The 24,704-nt window shown below is 37.6% G+C and overlaps 1 protein-coding gene across 3 annotated transcripts in view; it reads right to left on the bottom strand.

The window, feature by feature from the left end:
* Positions 1-24,704, bottom strand: part of TRIM55 (tripartite motif containing 55) — a 223,722-nt gene that overhangs the window by 53,115 nt on the left and 145,903 nt on the right. The window contains exon 9 of one of the 3 annotated variants that reach the window (XM_077492805.1): positions 20,874-21,152. The exons of the other annotated variants lie outside the window; for them this stretch is intronic. Coding sequence (XP_077348931.1) covers positions 20,874-21,152 — 279 coding nt within the window. The remainder of the gene's footprint in view (positions 1-20,873; positions 21,153-24,704) is intronic. 3 annotated transcript variants of the gene reach the window in all.

Genomic DNA, 24,704 nt, shown 5'->3' with positions numbered 1-24,704 from the left:
CCTACTTAATAGTTTGTAATTTGTTATGTAACTGTAAGACATTTTCATGATTAAATATAATCATTTGAAATCAGGTAATTCTTTTTGAAATACACTATATGTATTTTAATAAATGTATTTTTAAAATAAAAAGTAAAAATAGGACTGAAGCAAATTATTTTAACTTAAATGGAATAGGGGTGTAAAGGGAAAAAACACACACATAACAATGAAAGTGCAGTGAGTTGTAAAAAGTTGTGCTTGCTGCATCCTTGACACTCATTCCAGCAATTTGTGTGTGTTTATTAGCAATGCATGCAAGAAAGCACCTAAAATGCATCATATGCCTGCAATGCATTGTACCCGCAACACAAATAATACACAGATGTGACCAGAGCTTTATGGAGGCTGAGACACATATGAAAAGCAACTTGTTTGTGCATTTTGATACCTTGCATGAGTCAAAAGTTTTTTGTTAAACATACTAATAGCCTGGCAATTCTAGCTAGTGTGCAATGCCAATACTATTAAAGCTAAACTCTGGACAGGTATACTAAACTGCCAGTTAGTGTTGTAAAATATCCATCAATTTTATTTTACATAGAACAGGCCAAAGTATCTGATGACACTAGCCTGCGTTTATCTTCCCCACCCCTACCACTCTGTCCAGCATGGAAAACCAATGGACGTAATGAGCACTTTTGGGTATGAAGGAACATTGCTCCATGTGATATTACTGGGCCTGTCAGTGCTCTCACATGGCATGTTCATAGTCCTGTGTAAGCTATGGCTCCTGTGAATCACAGATTTGCAAGACTTTCCTTTCATTCCTGGCAGTTGAACATTGTAGAAGTGTAATGCCCTGTACATGTGCGATCGGATCTTGATGTCGGAAAATCCAATCATGTGTGGGCTCCATCAGACTTTTTCCGACACACAAAGTTTGAGAGCAGGATCTAAAATTTTCTGACAACAAAATACGACCGTTTAAATTCCGATCATGTGTAGACAATTCCAACAGACAAAGTGGCAAGTATTTTCAGAATAAATTACAAGACAAAAGCTATTGGCTACTGGCCCATTTATAGTCCCATCGTACGTGTTCTATGTCACGTGTTCTATGTCACGTTCTGAACGATCGGATTTTCCGACAACTTTGTGCGACTGTGTGAATGAATGAATGAATGAAATACTTGTATAGCACACAATGCGAACGGAATCGCCTCTAGGCGCTGTGGAGAGCTTTGATCATCTGCTGAAAGAGGAAGGTCTTGAGTTTTTTCCTAAAAGCCAGGTAATTTTCATCCAGGCGGATGTTGATTGGTAGAGCATTCCATAGCCGAGGCCCTTGGACAGCGAATCTACGATCCCCCTTGGATTTATACCAGTCTTTGGGCACGAGGAGGAGGTTTTTGTTGGCTGATCGAAGACTGCGGTTTGGTGTGTAATGATTTATTTTCTCCATTAGAGCAGAGATCTGAGCATCTGATGATTTGAAGGAGTGGGCGAATGTAAATGTTGAAGAGAACGGGTGACAAAGGAGAGCCTTGAGGGACTCCGCAGGTAACTGCCCGAGTTTCGGAGAGGAATTTTCCTAGTTTCACTGTCTGTGACCGATTTCCTAGGAAGGACGCGAACCATTGGAGATCTATGACTCGGCTACTTCTGTGAGGCGGATGAGTATTGTGATCTACTGTATCAAACGCTGTATCAAAAGCCTGATTGCAGCAGGTCCAGGAGTTTGTGAGTATCCAGGTGGAGTTGTAGCTGATGTACTACAGCTTTCTCCATGATCTTAGAAATGGTGTTGAGGCTTGTAATTGGCCTATGGTTGTTTGGATCCTGAGGGTCCAGGTTTGGTTTCTTGAGTAGAGGTTTGACGATGCCTTGTTTGAGGATGCTGGGAACAATCCCTTCGTAGAATGATCGGTTTATGAGGTGGGTTATGGTTGGAGCCACAATGTCGGAGCATTCTTTCAGTAGTTTTGTGGGGATGATGTCAATAGGTGAGGTACTATCACACAGTTTATTAATGATGTTTTTTGCGGTGTCTACTGTAATTGGGGATAGTGAAAATTTTGGCGGTTGCGGTATGTTGGTGCAGACATCCTCTTTATGTATTTGCTGGCTGAGGTCGGATGTTTTCTTCTGACAAATTGTTTCCCTGATGGTTTTGACTTTATCGATGAAAAAATCCGACAGTTTGTCACAGTAATCCTGGGATTCATTTTCCGGGGGTTCTAGGCACACCGGATTCATTGATTGATTGACTAGTTTAAACAGTTCCCGTGGTTGGTTTGTGGCCGTTGAGATTGTATATGAGAAGTGGTCCTTTTTGGCTTTGAAGATTGCTTTCCGATAATTCTCTGTGAGACCTTTGTAGTTAAAGTGGTTTTCCTCGGTGGGATTTCTTCTCCATGTTGTGTGTATGCAAGATAAGTTTGGGCCAAAATCCATCGGAAAAAATGAGACGGATTTTGTCTTCGGAATGTTCGACCATGTGTACAGGGCATAAGAATGTTAAATATAAGCTGATGAAAAGCCTTAAAGTGGTTTACAAAGTCAGAATTTTTTTTTCTCTTAATGCATTCTAAAAAGCCTTCTGTGTGCAGCAACCCCCCCTCAGCCTCCCTAATACTTACTGGAACTCCATCTCTGTCCAGCAGTGTCTCGGCTGTCCGGAAACTCTCCCTCCTGATCGGCTGAGACACAACAGTGGCGCCATTGGCATCAAAGTCAGTTAGCCAATCAGAAGAGAGAGAGGGCGAGGCTGAACTGCAGCTCGGTGTCTGATTGGATACACGGAGCTGCAGCTCAGCTTGGGTGCCCCCATAGCAAGCTGCTTGCTGTGGAGGCACTCACCAGGAGGGAGGGGCCAGGAGCACAGAAGAGGCCCCCGAGAAGAGGATAATCTGGGCTGCTCTGTGCAAAACCACTACGCAGGGCAGGTAAGTATAACATGTTTGTTATTTTTATAGAAAAAAAATTGACTTTAAAATTACTTTAAATCAAAGTGAACCTCTTGATTTGCTTTGCATCGGTAAAGCACTTTAACCATATCCTGAGACAATAAAGCATATCTAAGTAATATTTTTCAGCTCACAAGATGTTAAAAAGGGTTTCTGTTTATACAGGCTTTTCCCTTCATTTTTATCTGGTAATCATGCAAATAACACACTTCCTGTTCCTTTGAAGCTACACTCATTTTTTCATTGTATCTATGGAAGGGAGCCATGCAGACTTGATTTCAAACATGTCTGCCTTTGTTCATCTCCATTACATGGTGGATTGATTAGATTTACACAAGAAATATAAGCTTTCTTTTCAACCTACAGGATGTGACAAGGACACTTAATTTCAGGCAAGTTCCACAGGTATTTTCTGTACAAGCTGAATATTTGTGTTAGCCTAAATAAAAGAGAAGAGCTGAGAAAAATAAAGTTTCCGTCCATCTCATTTGCAGGCTTTTACAATTGCTGTAAAATGACAGGTGTTGTTTAATATGTCCAAAGATTATAATATATGAGAATAGGATGGGAAGGGAAAACATAAATCCTAAATTATGCAAAGAGTCCAGAAATTCGGTAGGGAGAGAGGAAAACCACCAGGCCAATCTACTTGAAAAACTATTGAGTTTCCAGACAAGGGGAGTCTCAGGTGCAGGCTAATTGCAGAAACCAATGGATAGAAAAAGAAAAGCTCTGGACAGCCGCACTCCGGATCGAATCTGGAATAGTTGATAGTTGAAGATAATTTCAGCGCGAAACGCGTCAGTATTTTTCTTGTTTTGTGTTCTCTCTTTTTGCTGTGGTTCGTGTGATGTGGTGATTTTTTACTTGAAAAATAAAGGCATTAACTATTCCAGATTCGATCCGGAGTGCGGCTGTCCAGAGCTTTTCTTTTTCTATCCATAAATCCTAAATTGCAATGTGTCAGGTATCTTTCAGGTGTGTGTGTCATCTGTATCTATCTCTATCTACTGTATATCAGCCAAACTTCATGCATATAGTCAATGTATGTGCTAAAACTCTTCTGGCTGTTTCCACAAATCTTTGTCTCCCTTATTCATATTAACATAAAAAATATTACAAGTAAATGTATACAGAAAAAAAGAGGTCTACTTTACTCTTGGATGGGAAAAGTACATGGGCTGCTCATCTCCATTTCTCATGAGACTTTGTCATTAAATAAACATAAATACAAATGTAGAGAATTATCTTGTATTGTTGCATACAGCCCTTTTCATGAATCTTGATATATGCTAAACATTCATATGTATGATGACATAAATACATATCAAGGAGTAAATACATATTTAGAAGGAAACAATAGCGTATATTGTTTCTTGTACACAAATATCTAGCAAGTTGGAGGTCTAGAATTCTAACTAATAATATAAATCTGTCACAGAGCAGATTATTCGCATAAGAAGAGTTGGCTGGGAGCTGTCAGTCTTATGGCTAGTGACCTAACCCCGGAACTAGAATGTGGGCTAGATGTCACAGAATTGTAGCTTCTATGTGTTTTTTTTTTTGACATTAGTGTTTTACTTTTTAGGTCATTAGGGAAAAGAAATGTATCATAGAAAAGTAAAACCTAAAGCTATATACAGTCATTTAGAAACTGTAAAGGATTTAAGAAGAACTTTGACCAACACTGAGCAAGATTAGAAAAATGTGGTCTTCAAGATTAGAAAAATGTGGTCTTCAAGATTAGAAAAATGTGGTCTTCATTTATAATTATTTTGAGAGCACATATTGGAAATGTACAGCTAATTTGTTCACTTTCCAGCCTCCCATTCACATTGCTCCTGTTGTTGTGCCTGTCAATGAGTCAGAAAGTTCTCACTTTAGGCCAAATAAATATTTAAGGTAGATATTTCTGGCAGACAGAAGCAGTGAGAGCAGAATTGGTTGAAGGGGAAAATCACAGGTCACGTATGGTTCTGGAGTTAAATTTACACTCAGGGATGCCTAAGCATATCTCACCTAAAACTGTACCACTTTTTTTTTTTTAAATAAATTGATTTCAAGTCATTTTGATGCACCATTCATTCAGCCATCCATGTTGTAAAAGATATCCTGTCCTGATCCGGTACAGTACATTAGAAGGTATTCCTGACATTCTTCTCAGTTATTCTAAGCACCAGTCCATCAGAGTGCTGACGGTGGCAGATTCAGCAGTTGCAGTCGATTAAAGAAGCAGGCCCTTGTCACCTTTGCAGGCTTTCTGCAGAAGATTGTGGATAGAGCAGGAGGTTGTGTGCATGGGGGATCTAAGCCAAAAACACCAGACACTGCTTTGAGGACCTCTTCTGGTAGGCTTAGCTTGCAGAGGGGCCATTATGGCTTTCATAACACTACTATTGATTGTGTACATTTAGCAGTAGTATTAATGCTGAATATAGGCACTGTGAAACTACTAATGATTACCTGCATTCTGAGCAAAAGTTCAGTTTGCTGCACTTTATATTCTGCTTTCCTATCACAATTGCTTTTATCTAAAATATTTGAACAAAACAACAACCATTTATTACTTTCACAATATGTGTTCTTAACCTCTTCACGCCTAAGGGTAAAACAAATCTTCATGCCTAAGCACAATTTTGCAATTTTGACATGCGTTTGTAAAACCATACATATCATCACTACTTTGTACATCCAGGTGGATTATACCTTGTTTTTTTCAGGACACATTGGGCTTTCATGGTAGTAAATGGTTATAGATATCTCCTGATTTTTGTTGTATTACCAAAGCAAAACTGTCCCAAAATAGTAAAAAATATATTTTTATAATTTAGCTGTATATTTCTTGTTACTACCGTAACCTACCACCAAAGGATAACCCTATATAAAGTCTCCTGCTCCTTACAATTGCAGCGATACCACATATGTGTATGTCAGTTGTTGATTGTACCTGCAGAAGTACAGCCCAGAAGCAATAGTTCGCATTTTTATTCTTTTTTTTTTGTACTACCTAAAAACACACTGACACTAATGCCTCGTATACACGATCGGATTTTCTGCAGACAAAGCCTCAGACTTTTGTCCGGAGGGTGTAGGCCAGGAACTTGTCTTGCATACAAACGGCAAGGAATTGTTGGCCAACAAACACGAACTAAGTGACATGAGTGTTGATTCATGCTTTTCATTTTGTCCTTTTCATTTTGCATTTTTCAGTTTGCCCCTTTCAGTTTGCGCATTTCAGTTTGTCTCTGAACGTCCGTTCGTCAATCAGCCATGTTGTGGAATCGGATGAGATAACGTTTTATTTATTATTAGCCTTGGAGTTATTGCTATTGTTATTTGACCCAAGTCCAGTCCAGGAACAGGAGGAGGAGGATTTCTTGGACCAAAAATTGGTTGCTTTATAAATCATCATGACCAATTATGTCATATGCCTTTGCTGCGGGAGCTCCAGGAGAATAATCCAGATGATTTTTGGAATTTCTCCGGATGACGGACCCCTGCTTTCACCAACTCTTGGCATTGTTGACCCCTCTATATTAAGAAGCAGAACACATGCATGAGTCTTTTATTTTATTTTTTGGATAAATAATGATTTGATTTGGTATATTTTCTATATTTTTGGATGCATAGAATGCACTTTTTGGTTAAGTTCTATTGGCAGATAACATGTCTAATTTTATTTGTTTTCTTTTTAATGCACAGTAAAAAAATTGTGTAGAATAATAGTTGGCTATGTGTTTTCCTTCAAACGACAGTTTGGGAGTAGGCAGTTACATCTTAAAAAATACAATGTAAAATTAACCTCTTCAGCCCCGGAAGACTTTACTCCCTTCCTGACCAGAGCACTTTTAGCGTTTTGGCTCTGTGTTGCTTTAACTGACAATTGCGCGGTCATACCACGTGGCTCCCAAACAAAATTGACGTCCTTTTTTTCCCACAAATAGAGCTTTCTTTTGGTGGCATTTGATCACCCCTGCGGTTTTTATTTTTTGCACTATAAACAAAGAAAGAGTTCAATTTTGAAAAAAAGGGCATTATTTTTTACTTTTTGCTTTAATAAATATCCTCCAAAAATATATAAAAAAAATGTTTTTCCTCAGTTTAGGCCGATACATAAATAGCAGCAATCAGCAATTTTTATCATGACTGCGACATTATGGCGGACACATCGGACATCGGGTTAACCACTAGGTGGCAGTTTAGGGGTCAAGGGTCTGTCTGGCTGTGTTTTACAGATCACTGATCTCTGCTCCAATCACAGGGAGCAGAGATCAGTGTCACCGTTGCTTGTTTACTTTAGCATCTCCCCGTTCTTCCTCTCCGTGGCGCTATCGAGTCCACGGGACCCACAACCAGACTCACGGAGCTTCGAGTCCACGGGCCTCACGACCAGACTCACAGAGCTTGCCGCGCGCGCCCCCGCCGCCTCTTAAAAGGGCAACGTACAGGTATGTGATTTTTCCTGTACGTGCCTTTCTGCCAACGTATATTGGCGTGAGGCAGTCGGGAATCGGTTAACAAGGGACACCAAGATAGTTATATATTTGATCTTAAAAACTACAGGATATCGGTGTTAGGGTATGGCACCAAAAAAAATAAAAAATGACAAGCATAATAATATTATTCTTGATATCACTAGAAAATTTGAAAATTAGAACATTTGTTTGCAATAACTCCATCAGTATCACCAGCAAAGCAGCTTCATTATTATCCCATTAAAGAAGAAGAGATCGAGCGCTACATTTTGAGATTTCATAATTTGCTGCGTCACAAATGTTAATTCTCCATTACAAATGCTAGTTTACAAGACCGACCGCTTCTGGCTAGTCCTTGCTTCCGAGCACGCGTGTTTTCACTTTGGACTTTGTACACACGCTTGGAAAATCTGACAACAGACATTTGTCCGTGGAAATTTTTACAGCCTACCATTCAACATTTGTCCACGAAAAATATGATAACAATTGTCCGATGGAGCGTACAAACGGTTGGATTTTCAGCCAACAGCCTGTCAACACACAATTCCCATCGGAAAATCTGATCGTGTGTACGAGGCTTAACTGACACTGAAGCTAATTTAAAAAAATAAAAATAAAATTCTGCCCAAAATATACTGACCCTGACCTTGACCCTTACTTGACCCAAACACTAACCCTGGCACTGGCCTAAATAAGACCTTAATCTAGGTATTTTCCCAGATTTTTTCTATTATTATTAATTTGTTTCTTTACACACACTTTTTTTTCCTTTCTGCAAGGAAAGAGAAAGATACATTATATGTTTCCTCTTCTTTCACAGAGAGAGTGAGAGACAAACACGGGGTGACCTTCACAGTGACTGATCACTTTTTTGTTGAAAATGTATATTTTATTTTGCATTAAAATATACAAAAACAAATACTTCATTGGTGTACATTCCACCCTGTACTGCAACGCTACACTACATAACAATACAGTTTCCAAGCATGCAATAAATTACATTCACCCTGTGGTATGATGCCTGACATGTTGTGCAGAGTAATAATACCCTGAAACCTCACGTTGTGCATGGCGCCGCTTAGAGGCTACCACAGCGATCAGGTGATACTAAATCAGGAAGTCTAGGTCCCGTATGTTAGTACGGGGCCCGGGGCTCTCGATAAGCTCATGGAGTTTGTGCTGCGAGCGCACTTTGCATCGCACTCCCAGCACAAATGCAGATACGCATATATATGTCCCCAGTACAGTGGGTTGCATACATTATATGTGTTACGTCGGTGGGAAAGGGTTAAATGTGTTATGTTTTTAAAGCAGAATATGATTTGTTGATCATTATAATTTAAAAAAGTAGCAACTGGTGGCCTCAACCCTGATTTATAGCAGATTTAGCATTCCACAGTAACCCATCAAAATTGAAAAACTGACTGATTGTTGTTGGATAAAACAGTTTTCACATACATCTCATTGCATTTTGCATAACCTTAATGGCTAGGCTGTCAAAGTCTACTACAATTAGTAAAATATTTAGGGAATGTATTTTGTGTTCAAAATGTGAAACCTGTACATAACAGACAAACTCCAACACTTACTTTCATCCAGGCAGTGTTGGAGCTTGACACCCTCCCACACCCACATACAACTTTTGGCCCATCACTATGAAGAGATGTCTCACTGGGCAATAGGAATGCGCTGGAGGAAGAAAGCAGAAAGAGGGCTTAGGTACCATCAAACACGCTGAAGCTTTGCCAGTCAGCGTGGTCTGGCATTTGGCCGTAAAAGCAGGATATTAGATGCTGCAGGTATGTGAATGTATGGGATGAACGTTACAGCCAGTCAATTTTTTATTTTTAAGAAAAGTTTGAAAATGACAGTCTTTATTTTACACTCGTATGAAGTTTCATTTAAGTCAAGAATATTAAATTATTTTAAAAAAGTGGTAATGCACAAATCAAACAAAAAAAAATATCTTCTGAAATCCTATCTAACGAATGTCTTGTGTTGATTGAAGTAACAATTAACGGAATTACAAATGTGTACATCCAGGTTACTATTGACATGAGACTACAAAGGCTTATGTTGGACATTAATAAATTACTTCTTAAGCAGTATACCGCCTTCGGACAATGTACTTTACAGATTGCTCGATAAGTAAGGTAGTCCTCCTTACCCCAGGAAGTTAATATCGTTGCTAATAATTGAAGCAGAATAGCTGATTAATCAGGAAGATTCAAATAGAAATATGAGCCACTGAACTCAAAAAATTAAGCATCACCTCCAAAACCTTCCTAACTATTCATTATTTGTACTCTTTATTACAAACATTCAGTGTATTTGATGAAACAGTTCAGTTTAAACCTATAAACGTAGTTTTGACATCTACAGTATAAATAGTGAAATACGTATTACTGTTCTATACAAACTACTTACGGTAAATGCAAATATTCAAGTTAGCATTATTTGACAGTCAAAAGAGAAGGGATATTGTCATATATTTAGTAGGTCATTGTTTATGTCAAATTGGTAAAGTGGTGATATATTTCCTTAAAACTATTTTGAAATGTCTGCCCCGGACACTGGTTTTTAGTCACGGACCTGGAACAAGCAAATACAGACATCTGACTTTTCTCTGACTTTACTGGCCTACAGGTACATACTTGTTTAACGGGTAACTACACTTTCGTGGAGAATAAAAATAGCAAATAAAGAAAAAATAATATAGTGAATACAATTGCGACACAAGCCATATTGTCATTTAATGTTTTAAAAAACGACCTATCCTTTTCAATCTGCAGGCACTGTAATTTTCTGTAAATGTAATGCAATTTATCTACCTGGAGTTGTTCTGTACACAGAGTGTGTACTGAACACACCCCAGAAAAATAAATTCCTGCTTGTGTGATTGGCTGACCAATTTTCCCAGAAGTCTGCCTAAGTCAGATTTCAGGCATCCCCTGCAACAAAAATGTAGTTTTTGGTGAAATACTTTCAACAGGAACATGTCTAAATGGGTGAAGGCCTAGCAGATTTCCTCATTAGTGCTGTGCAGGTGCTTATGAATAATGGTAATTATGAAACCACTCCAATTAGACCCATTAGACCTACTCAGCACAGAGAAAAAAACAGGGATTTCTTCAGAATAACAAAAGGTAGGAATCTGCAACAAAGGTTGTTATAATCCTTGCAATGTACATCGATCATCCAGAGGGGAATTTTTTTTTTCTCAACAAAAGTGGAGTTACGCTTTAAGGTCAGAGACTGATAACCCATGAGGGATGGGACAGTTAACTAGCTAGCAAAATGTCAACAGTGTATGTAAAGGCATAAGGTTTAAGTTTTGGATAAGTAGGGTTAGACCACCTTTCAAGTTTTTACGGTGGTCTGTGTTCCTACTGAGGAAATTCACAAGCCTATTTGCACTGGTGACCCCTGTCACCAAGAAAAAAATCAAGTGAGTTGTCACAAGAGCAAAAGAGCAGTGGACGTTTTCTAGTGGGTCTAACTGACTAAGGCAGGGGTCTCCAAACTTTCTAAAGAAAGAGCCGGTTTACTGTCCTTCAGGCTTTGGGGGACCGGACTGTGTCAGTAGGAGTAAACAATGTCCGATCTTTGATATTAGGGGGAGAAATAGTTGGTGTCAGTGGAAAGAATAGTGCACCATTTTTGTTGTCAGCAAAAGGACTTATGCCCCATTGTTAGTGTCAGTAGAAGGAATAGTGCCACATTGTTGGTGTCAGTGTCAGGAATTATGACCCATTGGTGTCAGTGGTAGGAATAATGCCTCAAGGGGCAGATAAAAGCAAGAAAAGGACTGCATCTGGCCTCAGAGCCACAGTTTGGAGACCACTGGTCTAAGGTGTGATTTCACCTCTCTTTGGTAATATTTCCTTTTTTCCTGTTGCGTCTCTGAAACAGGAAGTGAGGTAAAATATTTCTAGCAAGGCACTGACAGCAAAAAACTTACTTGACATTGATTTTACCTTTTTCCTACCACATCCCAAACCAATAAATAAATTTTGGCTTTACTTACACTTTAACTCTACCCTAAACTAAACATTTAAGTTAATTCTAAAAAAGACCTGAACCCTGAAAGGCAGCATAATGCCTCGTTCACCATGACTATTTCTGCACCTGTCTTTGCGAGGGCACATAGAAAACGTCATAACAATGGTATCATGTGTGTCTTTTTTTTGTGCAGAAGAAAAACTCGCATGAAACCAACGTTATGGTGTGAACAGGGCACATAGAATTTTTTTTTTTACCTTGCAGAGACCTAGACTAGAAAAATACGCGTCTCTGCACATGGTATGATGAAGCAATATTTATTCTGTGCAAGTCAAATCTACATGTTTTTCCATTCGTTTTTATGCTTGTATGGTGTGAATGAGACTAGAACCTCTGTTTTAGTGTATCTATGAGGGAGAGTTACCCAAGGATAGGAAGTAATGTGAAATCTCTCCAATTTGGAAAAAAGCTAAGTAGTATGAGAAAGGGTTCAAAGTTGTGACAATGTTTGATTGCTGTTTATGCCTTCATGGGACAGAAAGTGAGAGACAATCTTCCTTATGGGGTCACAAAGAGAAAAAAAAAGACAACAGAATAAAAAGATACCTTTGTCCTACTTTAGTGCAAAACATTTACCTTTATTGCCAAAGCGTGCATATGCATTGAGCATACACTGCTGGACGCCTTCTTTGTTCCAAGGAAACAGTACTGATTTGAAAAATGTACCCAGGGAAATTAATGTATCCTGATAATGGCTAAACAAGGCTGCCTGCCCCAACCTAAAGGTGTATTTTGGTCACCTGTATATTTTTTGTATATTTTATAGTTATTTATTTATTGGTTATTGGTAAAAAAATTAAATATTTAAAAATCTTTTACATTACTCAGCTCCTTTTCACATTGTTATAGTGCTCTCCTCGCCCTCCCCGCTTACTTCCCTAAAGCAATTCTGATTAAAAAATAAAGAATTGTCCCGCTACCCGAGCTGATCAGTATTCTCTTAAAGAGCTAAGCTAGCTGAAGAATCTTCAGCATCTAAAACAATTGGTAATGTGTTGTATGTCTGTATTCCCCCAGCTCCCACTGTATTTATGGTTTATTGACCTCTATGTCACTACTGTTTACCTATGGTGACATAGGGGCTGGCAAATGAAACCAGAGGGTGCAGAGGGGGAACAGGCATAATACTGGATTCTGAAGAATCTTCAGCAAGCTTAGCTCTTCAAGACAGCTAAGATCAACAGCACAGGCAATGGGACAGATGAATATTAATTATTTTATTTGCAAAGAGCGCTTTTTTGTCTTTTTAATGCAGCAACAGAGTCCCTTAAATTGGCACCAGTGGAATTTTCTATCACAGTGTTTAAAAGGAATCTCCCCTTATTGATTAGGTGAATACAATCTCCCTAGTAATACTCCCTATTTGGGAAGTGGGGGGGGGGGGGGGGGACAGTCTGGGGAAAGGAGAAAGAATAAATAAAATGAAGATGAAAGTCCACATACCTTAAAGGGGCTCTCTATAAAAGTGGCACGTGTATCACTTTACGAATGGAACACAGACTCACTTAATGCTTAATGTGCCTTAATAGGGGAGCAAGGAGGGATGAAGTTCCCCCCATATACCCTTCTTATAAAAATTAGAGCACAGATTACAAAACATATAGCTTAACAAGATATTTTTTTTAAAAACACAATTGTATAGTTGAAATGTTTTTTAAATGGCACAGAATAAGATGGGGAGAGGGTGTGAGGAAGTGGATATCTAAACGTAAAGGGGGAAGAGTAGGAAGGGATAGCAGTGCATGGTGGATGAGATCAAGAAGTAAAGGAAGGGATACTAAACTAAAAAAGTGCAAGAGGGATAAGAGTGGAATAGGAAAAGGAAAAGAATGGGAGTCAAAGTAAAATAGGGCCAATAAGTAACAAGGGCCTGAATTTTGTAAGGTATAAAGTGTTATCTGAATATGTACCCCTGTTAGTTTGTTTTTGCCTCTCTGTTGGGTATATGATATTTTTGTATTGCAAATGTAACTAATAATATTAATAAACAAATAGGAAAAGGAAATCACTCCTGCTGTATTTCTTCTCCTTAGAAAACCTTTTTATTTACTAAAGCATGCAAGATCTGGTGCAGCTCTGCATAGAAACCACTCAGCTTCCATGTTTTATTGTCAAAGTTTAATTAAGCAAACCTTGTACAGCTGTGCCAAATTCTGAGTGCTCCAGTTTTAGTAAATCCCCCCCCCCCCCCCCCCCCCAGTATGCCCTAAGAATCCTCAGTTAAGGATGCTTCTGTATTAAACATTTATTTTTTTAACAAAACCCTTTATATAAATTGTAAAACATATGTAAAAGAGTATAAAATTAGAATAAATACAATATATATTTATATATATATATATATATATATATATATATATATATATATATATATATATATATATATAATAAAATTGACCATAGATGTAAAAGTTTTTCTTTTGGTCCCCTTTCACACGAGCGCCTCTGCTAATTGGAATCCACTTGCTCACCGAGGGATCTCTCGGCTGAGGCGGATGACAGGTGTCTGCTCCACTATGCAGAGAGGACACGGACACAGTCTCGCTCTCCTCTATGGGACAATTGGATGGAAACGGACTACCTGCCCCTTTCCATCTGGTCCAATCCACCAGACAGATGGGGAATAGGACCACCATCCGTCTGTTTTTGGTGGACAGAAGCAGATCAGATGGCGGTCCATAGTAGAAACTAGAGGGTCTGATCAGGTCTGTCTGAAAAACTGACAAGCGGACCTGATCGGACAGCCCATGTTAAAGGGGTCTTATAAAGGACTGTGGGTGTAGCATTGTCTTAACCACAGCAAAAAAATGTGCTGGAGGTTAGATTGCAAATGTCAAACTCATAAATAAATTTTTTATATCAAAAATGATAAAAGCATATACTTTTATAAGAAAACTAAGTACAATATGCCTGCAAAAGCTGTTGACTGAACATTTGCTTTATTTTTGTGGTGAGAAACCTATGCAGTTTAGTACAACCTACAAGTTACCCCAAGTATAATGAAAAATAAAACGTTTTTCAAGTCTGCAGTACATGGGTAAGGTTTTAGCTTGGTAAGTGTATTCAGAGAACTCTGTGTAGCATCAGCTTAACTTTTTACTGTGAATAAAGCCATCTTAGGATGCGTATACCTGCAATGTGTGTATTCTTGAATGGAGTTATCTTGGATAGCTAGATCTAGGAGATTTATAGACTAACACTAGTTGCTATTTCCATAGTGGTATGCTTGATGACCTCCTGTATTCTTCAGGTTCTTCAACTATATTATAAAAATGTTAATATTTTTCTGTACAAAATAAAATTAAAGAATAGTAATAAATTAAGCCCCTGGCAAGCTCAATCAACTTTTGTTTTTGTTTTTTATATTTTGAGAATTTGAATGAAAATATATCACCACACAAGCTCACATATCTATAGTCCATCGCAGTTTTACTTATGCTACTGTATTTTCTGTATAGATGGACAAATAAAAAAATCCAAAAACAGAGACTTTAAACAGAGGGTTTATCACAGAGAGCAGATCCCACTAGTTCCTCTCCCTAGAATATTTCACTAATTACTTTACATGATTCCTGCAATTAACACTTTAGTCATAAGACACAGAGCGCTGTGTGGAGCTTGCAGTATGCTTTGGGGAGTTATTTGCATTAAACAGTAAACATTCTAGAATACGGGTGTCTTTAAAAAGAATACTATAAAAAAATACTATAAAAAACTGTTTTATGGCTGGTGTTAGGTCATACTGCTGCTTTATAAATTAAGCATATACAAAAAACTGGGTTGTCCTAATCAAGGCTGAAAGGAACCAGGGGACCAAAATGAGCGACAAACTATACAATGCATAGGAAAGTGAAAAATAATGAGAATTTTATTAATGAATAAAAATCACTATAAAACTCCTTAATAGGAGACAATAATGTACATACTGGAAAAACTTTACAAACAGCCAGGGACGTCAGCATCAAGTCACCTATGGGTGTAGCTACAAAGAGCACAGGACATAGACAAAACACACAGAAAAAAAGAAAAACAAATAAACAATCATCCGGACGCCAAGAATCTATATGGATGCGAATGCCACGTCAGTAACGTATGTGATGACGCACAATTGTGAATAATAAAGCATGGGCATCCATATAGGGGTCCCTGGTACCCCTATATGGATGCCCACGGTATGAATGTAAAGGAAGGGGAAAAGGGAAAGTGGAAGGGAAAAGGGAAAGAAACTGTGTCTCGGGAGGAAACTAACTTGTATATGAGGGGAACCCTGATAAAGTCAATGTCTGCTGATAATAGAGAAGACAGCCTAGATGGAGAGTGATGGCACCTGAAAGTGAAGCGCAACTGATAAAGGATGAATAGAAACGGTCCATAATCTTTCCATATATCTGCCAAAAAATGAAATCCTGTAGAAAAACAATGGGAATAGTGCCCATATAATGCCAAAAAGGGTGGAATTAGGACAAATCTATAGTATACTTAGATGTTGAGGATTGAAGCGGTTCGAAAATACAATCATTTCCTGTATGTTCTGGCATTTGGATATATCAAAGATGACACTCAGTATATAGTGTAGCATAAAGACAGCTCCAAGGTCTATTTGCCAGCAATCCACTTTATCGTATACAGTTTCTTGAGCAATGTCAAGAATAAAGATTTAGCATGCGATATCTTCCTGTTGTGATGCAATCTATGTTGGATCTGCATCCAAGGTACTGTTTGGTGTCCGTCCTCCGTTATGTTTGAGAACACCCCATCATGTATCATACTGGTGTTTCATCCTGTTCATCCAGTGCTTGCTTCTCATCCAGCTGTAAACGCATTCTGCGTATAGCAGCTGCTACTGGGTTCCTTCAACCTCTCGTGCATGCACAGACTGTGGGTGAACTTCAGGGATACGGAGAGAGGCGTCACATGACGCTGATGACGTCAACACGTTTTGCAATAAAGATCACGTAGCTGCTTCTGGGCCAGAGACTTGATGCTGACGTCTCTGGCTGTTTGTCAAGTTTTTCTAGTATCTACTTTATTGTCTCCTATTAAGGAATTTTATAGTGATTTTTATTCATGAATAAAATTCTCATTATTTTTCACTTTCCTATACATTGTATACTGTGTTGCTCATTTTGGTCCTCTGGTTCCTTTCAGCCTTGATTAGGACAACCCAGTTTTTTGTGTATGCTATATTTGTAGACTAGAGTGACACTGGGTACATGATGTATTGAGGACATATTTGTGTTTTAGCACACACATATTTAGGCCCTTTTATCTTTTTTCTGTTATGCTTTATAAATGAAGCCTATTACCCTCTCATAATTGATATGGCAGGTAGGTGAGGTTAGGATCTCGAGTGGGAAGATCTCTCTGGCACACTCTTTCACAGAAGTAAGACAGGGGCTGATTCAGTGGGTGACCTGAGCCTTTATTATACCAATTTATACATTCAGAATGCTTCAATTACTTTTAGCAAAATATACATTAGCTTGCGTAATGTTTTAAAAAATTAGAAGCGGCCTTGAAACTTAGTAGTTAAAGGGATGATGATAATCAAAATGATGATGATGATGATGTGTTAGTACTCAAAAAATATAAACTTGTTCCTACCCATAATTGTAAAAAACATGTATTGAATTTGGTTCCACAGGTGGTGCAGTATCATAAATAATGTCAGAATTGATAGGCAGAGAACTAATCCCTGTGAGAAAATAAGAAAACACTTGAACAAAGTTATACCATACATGGTTGTAAGTACTGGTACATAGTTCTTGGATTCAAGATAATGAACAGTTTAAGGGACCAGTCCACCCAAAACTGACAGTGCAATTATTTGTGGATAAAAGTGAGTTGTGTCATTCACTGGCCTTCTCTATATCTCTGGGACTCATATATCTCAGCTCCTCCCTGGTCGTGCCTTCCCTTTCATGCAAAGACTTTCCTCTTGATGCAGCAGCAAGGTAAGTTTATTGCCTCCCAATGTGCTCTCCCTAATATCATAATAATGTGCACTTCTTAGGCAAGAGTAAGGGCCTGAGTCGATGGGCTAAGGGCTTGTGTCGAGAGGACATATTTTTGAAAACAGTTTGAGATAATTCTAAGACCATTCAGAAGTCATTTGCGGGTGCTTATGACCTGCAGCTGGCCTTCTACTGAGGATCGTATAGACTTGTATGAGGATGCAAATCTACGATGTTAAAAAACCTGTCAATGCAGGTCCTAAGACCCTTTGTCTTGTTTTTGACACCTGAGTGGAGCTAGGGAACTCGTAAGGATCTGTTCATGAAAATCGACAAAAGATGTAAAAAACTAGTAGCGGAATTTCAGTAACAGCCTTTTCAGAAACCTTTAATAAGGTCCATTATCTCGAAAGGAAAACCAAGAGACAGTGTACAGACTGGTGCAATAACAGAAAATTATTGACTGTGTATAGCTGTGGATCTTCAATCATGGTCATGTCAGTTTCCTTAACCACTTAAGGACCAGGCCTCTTTTTCGGACTTGGTGTTTCCATGTTTAAAACAGTTTTTTTTGCTAGAAAATTACTTAGAACCCCCAAACATTTTATATTGTTTTTTTTCTTTCTTTTTTGGAAAAAATTCACTTTTTTGAATAAAAAAATAAGACAACAGTAAAATTAGCCCAATTTTTTTTTATACTGTGAAAGATAATGGTATGCCGAGTAAATTGATACCCAACATGTCACGCTTCAAAATTGCGCCCGCTCGTGGAATGGCGTCAAACATTTAGCCTCTAAAATCTCCATAAGCGACATTTAAAAAATTCTACAGGTTGCATTTTTTGTGTTACAGAGGAGGTCTAGGGCTAGAATTATTGCTCTCGCTCTACCGATCGCGGCGATACCTCACATATGTGGTTTGACCACCGTTTTCATATGCGGGCGCTACTCACGTATGCGCTCGCTTCTGTGCGCAAGCTCGTCGTAACGGGGTGTTTTTAAAAAAATTTTTTTTTTTTTCTTATTTATTTTAATTTATTTTATTTATTTTTACACTTTTAAAAAAATAAAAATAAAATGGATCACTTTTATTCCTATTACAAGGAATGTAAACATCCCTTGTAATAGAAAAAAGCATGACAGGTCCTCTTAAATATGAGATCTGGGGTCAAAAGGTCCTCAGATCTCATATTTGGGCTAAAATGCAAAAAAAAAAAAAAAAAAGAAAATCTGACATTTAAAAAAAAAAAATACCTTTAAGAGGTATGGGCGGAAGTGACGTTTTGACGTCGCTTCCGCCCTCCTATGGTATAGAGACGAGTGGGGGCCATCTTAGCCTCACTTGTCTCTATGCCCAGCCGACGGAAGGACCCGATCGCCTCCGCCGCTACCGACGGCTCCGGTAAGCGGCGGAAGGTGCGGGAGGGCGGCGGGAGTTGGGGTGGCACCTCTCCCGCCGCCGATAGCGGTGATCTCGCGGCGAATACATCGTCGTGCGGCGGTCGGCAAGTGGTTAAAGTAACATTATTCCATCAAAAAAAAAATATTCTATCAAATAAAAATATGCAAAAGTCTCCAAAAATATATGTAAATGATATAGGCAATACAAAGGACTATATAAGATATTGTAAAAAAAAAAACACAGTAACACACACACAGAGTAGCCTGGCCCCACCTCCCGCTCTCTGCTCACTGGCTGTGATTGACAGCAGCAGGAGCCAATGGCTCCCACTGCAGCATCCATGCCCGTGAGGAGAGGGCATGGATTGAGATTGAGCACAGGTAAGTATAAATTGGGGTTCCACACAGAAGGTTTTTTTACCTTAATGCAGAGAATGCTTAGTGGTAAAAAAAAAAAAAAAAACCTTCTTCATTTACAACCACTTGGACCAATGAGAATTTAGCAATTATATTTTATATGCTATTTTACTTCTTTTTTTTTGCTAGATTTTTTTTCCTCAAAAGTGGAGTTACCCTTTCAAGTCACTGAAGGTAATATGAATAGCAAAGATTAGTTTTGATTAGAATGAATGCGAGTCTTATATATAATTATTTACATACCTCGAACATTTTTCTACCTGTAATGTTTCTATTTTTTTTTAAAGGAGTCTTTTAGTAACCATTTTACTTTTAGTCTGTATTCTTCATTATTTTGCATTTCTACTGCTGATATAATTTCCCTTCTGAACAAAATTGGGTTTATATCAGTTATTTTTGTAGTGCAGTGATGTTTTATTTAACATTGGGGATTGTTTAAAAACCGTTGATATACAGCCATAAAGTGCTGGTAATAACTGTATAAGTGTATATTAGAGATAAGATAACGAATACCAGGGAGTACTTGGAACGCAGGGTTATTAAAAGCTATATATAATTGTAAATGTCTGTTGTATTGTGTAAAGAATATTGTTTACAGTTTCCTCATTACTCTGTTGGTAGTGCTCATAGCTGATCTATAGACAGACATGTTTTACCTTGAAAAAACATAATATTGAGTAAAGAGAAAATTAAAGGGTTAGCTCAGCTTTTAATTTTTTTTTTTTAAAAGGTGAACTAACACCCTATACCTTCCTCACCCTCCCACCCCTTGTCTCCACTGCACTTACCTCCGTGGGTGATACAGTTTACTGTCTACGCAGCCTGGAGAAATGATCCTGGGGTTTCAAAACCATGCTGTTCTTCATATTATTTCCCTAGGGACATCTGGACAGATCAGAGTAGTTCCGATTGGTCATGTGCTGGCACTGACTAATCAGAACCGCTCTGAACCATCTTGGTGTCCCTAGGAAAAGAAGAGGAAGAGCAGCATGGTTTTCAAACCCCTGAGTTGCTTGACCAGGCTGCGTAAACAGTGAAATTGTATCACCCACAGAGGTAAGTGCAGCAAGGACCAGGAGGGTGGGGAGAGTGTAGAAAGTTAGTTCATGTTTTCATTTCTTCTGTAAAGATGAACTAACCCTTTAAGAACTAAAAGGTAACATTTATGATATAAGGTTAAACATTTTACCTTTTGTATGTGCATGTTATGTGCTATTCTATTTTACTGTTTTGAGAGATAAACAATTAACAAAATAGGTTGCTTTTCAATACAGTGATTTTTGGCTCTCGTTTTATTAGTACTACCCATTGCTGAATAATAAGGATTACATTTCTAAATTGTAGTGCTACTTGTTTTTTTGAGTTTTTTTTTAGAACATTTTAGGAAGTTTTAGCAAATGTATATTCAGAACAGCTAAAACAAGAATACAAAAATGGAAGTTATAAAAATTATTAATAAAAAATATTTTTAGAATGCGGCTTACAATATTTTGCTTCTTTTCTTCACTTGAACATATGTAGTGATGAAGCAGCACAGATATAGCAAGGCATTCTTTATGATTTTGCAAGCCTAGCAAGCTCATTGCTCACAAATACAACATGGAGAGGTTCACTAACCTGTGGCATATTTGCAGATGAACTGGTGTCCTTACCAGTCCCTGCTATGCTCTCCTTAAAAGTTGTTGCTGGTGGATCTACATTCTTTACAGTCATTTCCTTTGGAATGGGAGAATTTACTGGACCCACAGCCTCAGTCACTGGGGCCTTGTTAGAGCTGGATTGTTGCCATGTTTGGTTCTTATACCAGCTAGGGTATAACAAGCGGTCTGAAGTTTCTGTTGCTGAGAGCACTTGAGCATTAGGCGTCTGTTGAATACCACTTGGCTCAACACTACCCTTTATCAGGACAGATAAAATAAACAGAGACATTATCTTTTGGAATGCTGCTCAAACTTCTGTATATAGTGCATCTGAAATTCAGCTTATAAGGCAAAGCAATACATCCCTTGAACTTCCCAAGATAAGAAAACAAAATAATCAAGATGTTAATGTTCATTGCTTGTGGTACTCCACAGAAGAAAGCCACAGATTATAATGTTATTTTTCAAATTCTAGGTTAGTTATTACACAGAAGTTAGAGTTCTAAACATTGTCAGAAAAATACTTTTGTTAGTACCAAATTGGTGTTATAACACTCAATAATGTGTAAATATTGTGCATATATTAAAAGAGAGATAGATCTATAGATAGATAGATAGATAGATAGATAGATAGATAAAAATTTTTATAGATCGTAAATTGCTACAATTTTACATGTAAATGTAATTGAATATCACTAAAATTTTCATAATGATTCTGTATTTTCTGTCCTTGCATATGCATTTTGGATGATGGCGAAAGGAAGGGTACATCTTGGAAATCATTTTGTGATCTTTTCTTTACTAGAATACATCATAGATGAGGTTAATGTGGAACCAATTTTTTTATTTTTATTTGAATAGATTAGAGAAAATTTAGACACACAATAATTTTTGTTTTTGTTTTGGCAAGAGATATTTTGCTGGAGGAAGTAATCCAGCAAACATGGGTGGTATGCACTTATTTTTTACATGTGATGTATCATTATATAAGGTCACCAAACATAATTTACCTATTTTTACCGAAATCTGATTTTGTGCTTAGTAATACTGATAGATAAATATATGGTATAGGTAATTACTATAACATTTAAAGTTTGTATGATAGGGGATTACAAACAGCTAAATTCATTACCAACAATCCCACAGACTTATTTTAACAACTGTAATTTTAATGCCTGCTTTTCTGCAAGGCTGAACTCCATGCACATAGCTGCATGCAAAGTCGAAACATATACATACAGTATGTGTACTGGTTTTGACTGCCAAACTTTTCATAATTCAGCCCAGCTGATTTTGTGATCCACCCTATTTTGTCAGACAGCAATACCAAGTTCCGGGACTACTATTCAGCAGTCAACCTACGCAAACTAGTCTAGGATCTGGCAGAAAATGGAAAATGGATGGCCGCACTCCAAAATAATGCCTTTATTAAATGAAGCTTAATCCATACATCAATCAGAGACACAGGTCCAGATGATATCTGACATGTTTCGCACTGTAAATGGAACTTAATCATAGCTGTAGGACTACCGATCGCAATCTGTCTTTTATACACAACAAAATTTTATATGGTGGTCACCTGACTAATTGTATCTAATCCAGATAGCAATCAGCTGTGGCCCTGCAAAAACCTTTCACACACGTGAGGGAGGAGTAATCACAGAGGCAATCAAGGCAACCAATATATTAAATAATTTCAACCCATAAAAGAAAAGGGAACAAAATAATAAACATATATTGGAGTGACCTTATAAATTCAGGGTTAGATTAATGGGAGGCAACAGATCGCTCTCCTTGGCACTCCTTACATATAATATATTTCTAAATCAAATACATAACATATGATATTCATGTGTCTGCCAAATACCCAATAAAACCATTAAGTGAGGTATAAACATTGATAAATGTCCAAAACAAAAATGTTTTTTAGAATCTTCACATTTTTATATTACATGTTTATTATTTAGTTTCCTTTTCTTTTATGATTTGAAATTATTTTATATATCTGATTGATGTATGGATTAATCTTCATTTAATAAAGGCATTATTTTGGAGTGTGGCTGACCTTTCTCCATTTTCTGCCATTTGACTTTGCTGAGCTGGCACCCTTCATCTCTTATATACTAAGATGGTGTGAACACAAGCGATACCACCTGTAGCGGTAATTACCTTTATTCTAGGACCTGACCCAGCCTGAGATTGCAAAAGTAAAGGGCAGCAACACACGGAGAAGGTCATCACTAAACTCTCTCCACCTTCTAATGTTGGGTAAAAAGCCCTGAGCAGTTCTGCAGAATCTCATTGGTCTTTTGCAGCCTGCAGAGCAGAGATTAATGGAAGGCTAATAACAAGTCAAATTCAGGTACTTATGTTAGGTCTATATAAAAATACATTACATAATCTGTTTAACATTAATATATTTATTAAAAAATATAAAAAATTTTTTTTTGGAATCTTCTGACAAAGCAGTGGACACACCGTGATTCACCGTTTTGCAAATGTCAGATATGTCAATCTAGCACAGGTTTACTTACGCACACTATTGTGAGGATTACTATTAGCCCAAATACCTGAAGGTTTTTTTTTTGTGTGATGTTTAGTATTCCTAAAAGAAGATAAAGAGGGATCACAGGACCTCTATTGTTCATAAGAAAAGTACTAACCTAATGTTGTGTATGTTTCACACAAAAGATAAGGCTAATATAAAACTCTTATCCACAGCTATTGTAAGGTAAGGATGGAGATGAAAGCTTTTCACAATAAATTATTATTTGCAAACTGCAAAAAAGAGTTTAGAATAAACATGATTTAAATTATTCACAAATGATAATGATTCCTAATTAATGCCAATTCAGTAATTTTTCTTCTATAATTAATGTCATTCACACCATCAGCTATGAGCAGATGTTAATATTGTCTGTGTAGGAGAGAAGAGGGAAGTGAAGAAGGTAACAAATTGAATGACAATTTATAGACACACATGACAAAGAGTATATTTGAAACTGTCTAACTGAAACTACATAATCTTCATTCCTCCGTATAATCTTTACATAAATCTGACACCTACATAAAGGTGAGCTTTTTTACAAGTTCCTTACAAACAAATTGTCAGCATGATTCAATAAAATTTTATAGAATTCTAGTCCTACCTAAGCTGTGGGGATTCCTATCTCAAATTCTCTAATTTAGTTCAAATCATATTATTTCTGTACTTGTTAAAGTGATTAGGGTGTTGAAAACAACACCTGCTCAATGTTTTGCTTTGCAAATTTTGCAAACTTTTGCAAATGTTTATCATATACTGTATGTATATGTGTTCTTTAACTGTGCAATAACACACATGGCTTTATTACTATGTTTACTTTTTTAGGTTATGCTAAATATTATGGGCCAATACAAATTCATTAAATATAATTACTTAAACAGAGCTAAATATACAGTTTACCCAACAAAAGTTTTCTAATTCTGCACGATCAGTTTTGCGATTTACCATCATCAGCCCCACCTGACAGCCAGGAGTATGCCCTTCTTATTTCTTAATTCAGCAAAGCAGCTTTCTATGTCACATTCTTACCTCTAGCCTGCTTACTGGACAATACATCAACAGCCTCTCCTCTGTTCAATAAGCAGGAAGGGGATTTAGGAAGCTGTAGAACTGAACTTGAAAGCAGTGGTTTTCTTGGCAGAGGTGTGCATATCACATGAATGGTTGAACAAAAATACAAATGTTTTGGCAGGTAAAACAGTAAACCTATTGTGTATGTACAATTTTTATCAGCTGACAAGGCAGAGCCACTCCAGTCTCTGG

Source organism: Lithobates pipiens, unplaced genomic scaffold, assembly GCF_037356315.1.
Source record: "Lithobates pipiens isolate NorthernLeopardFrog02 unplaced genomic scaffold, aLitPip1_a1.2 Scaffold_19, whole genome shotgun sequence".
In the NCBI taxonomy this organism is placed as follows: Eukaryota; Metazoa; Chordata; class Amphibia; order Anura; family Ranidae; genus Lithobates; species Lithobates pipiens.
This window is presented reverse-complemented; position numbering and strand designations above follow the sequence as displayed.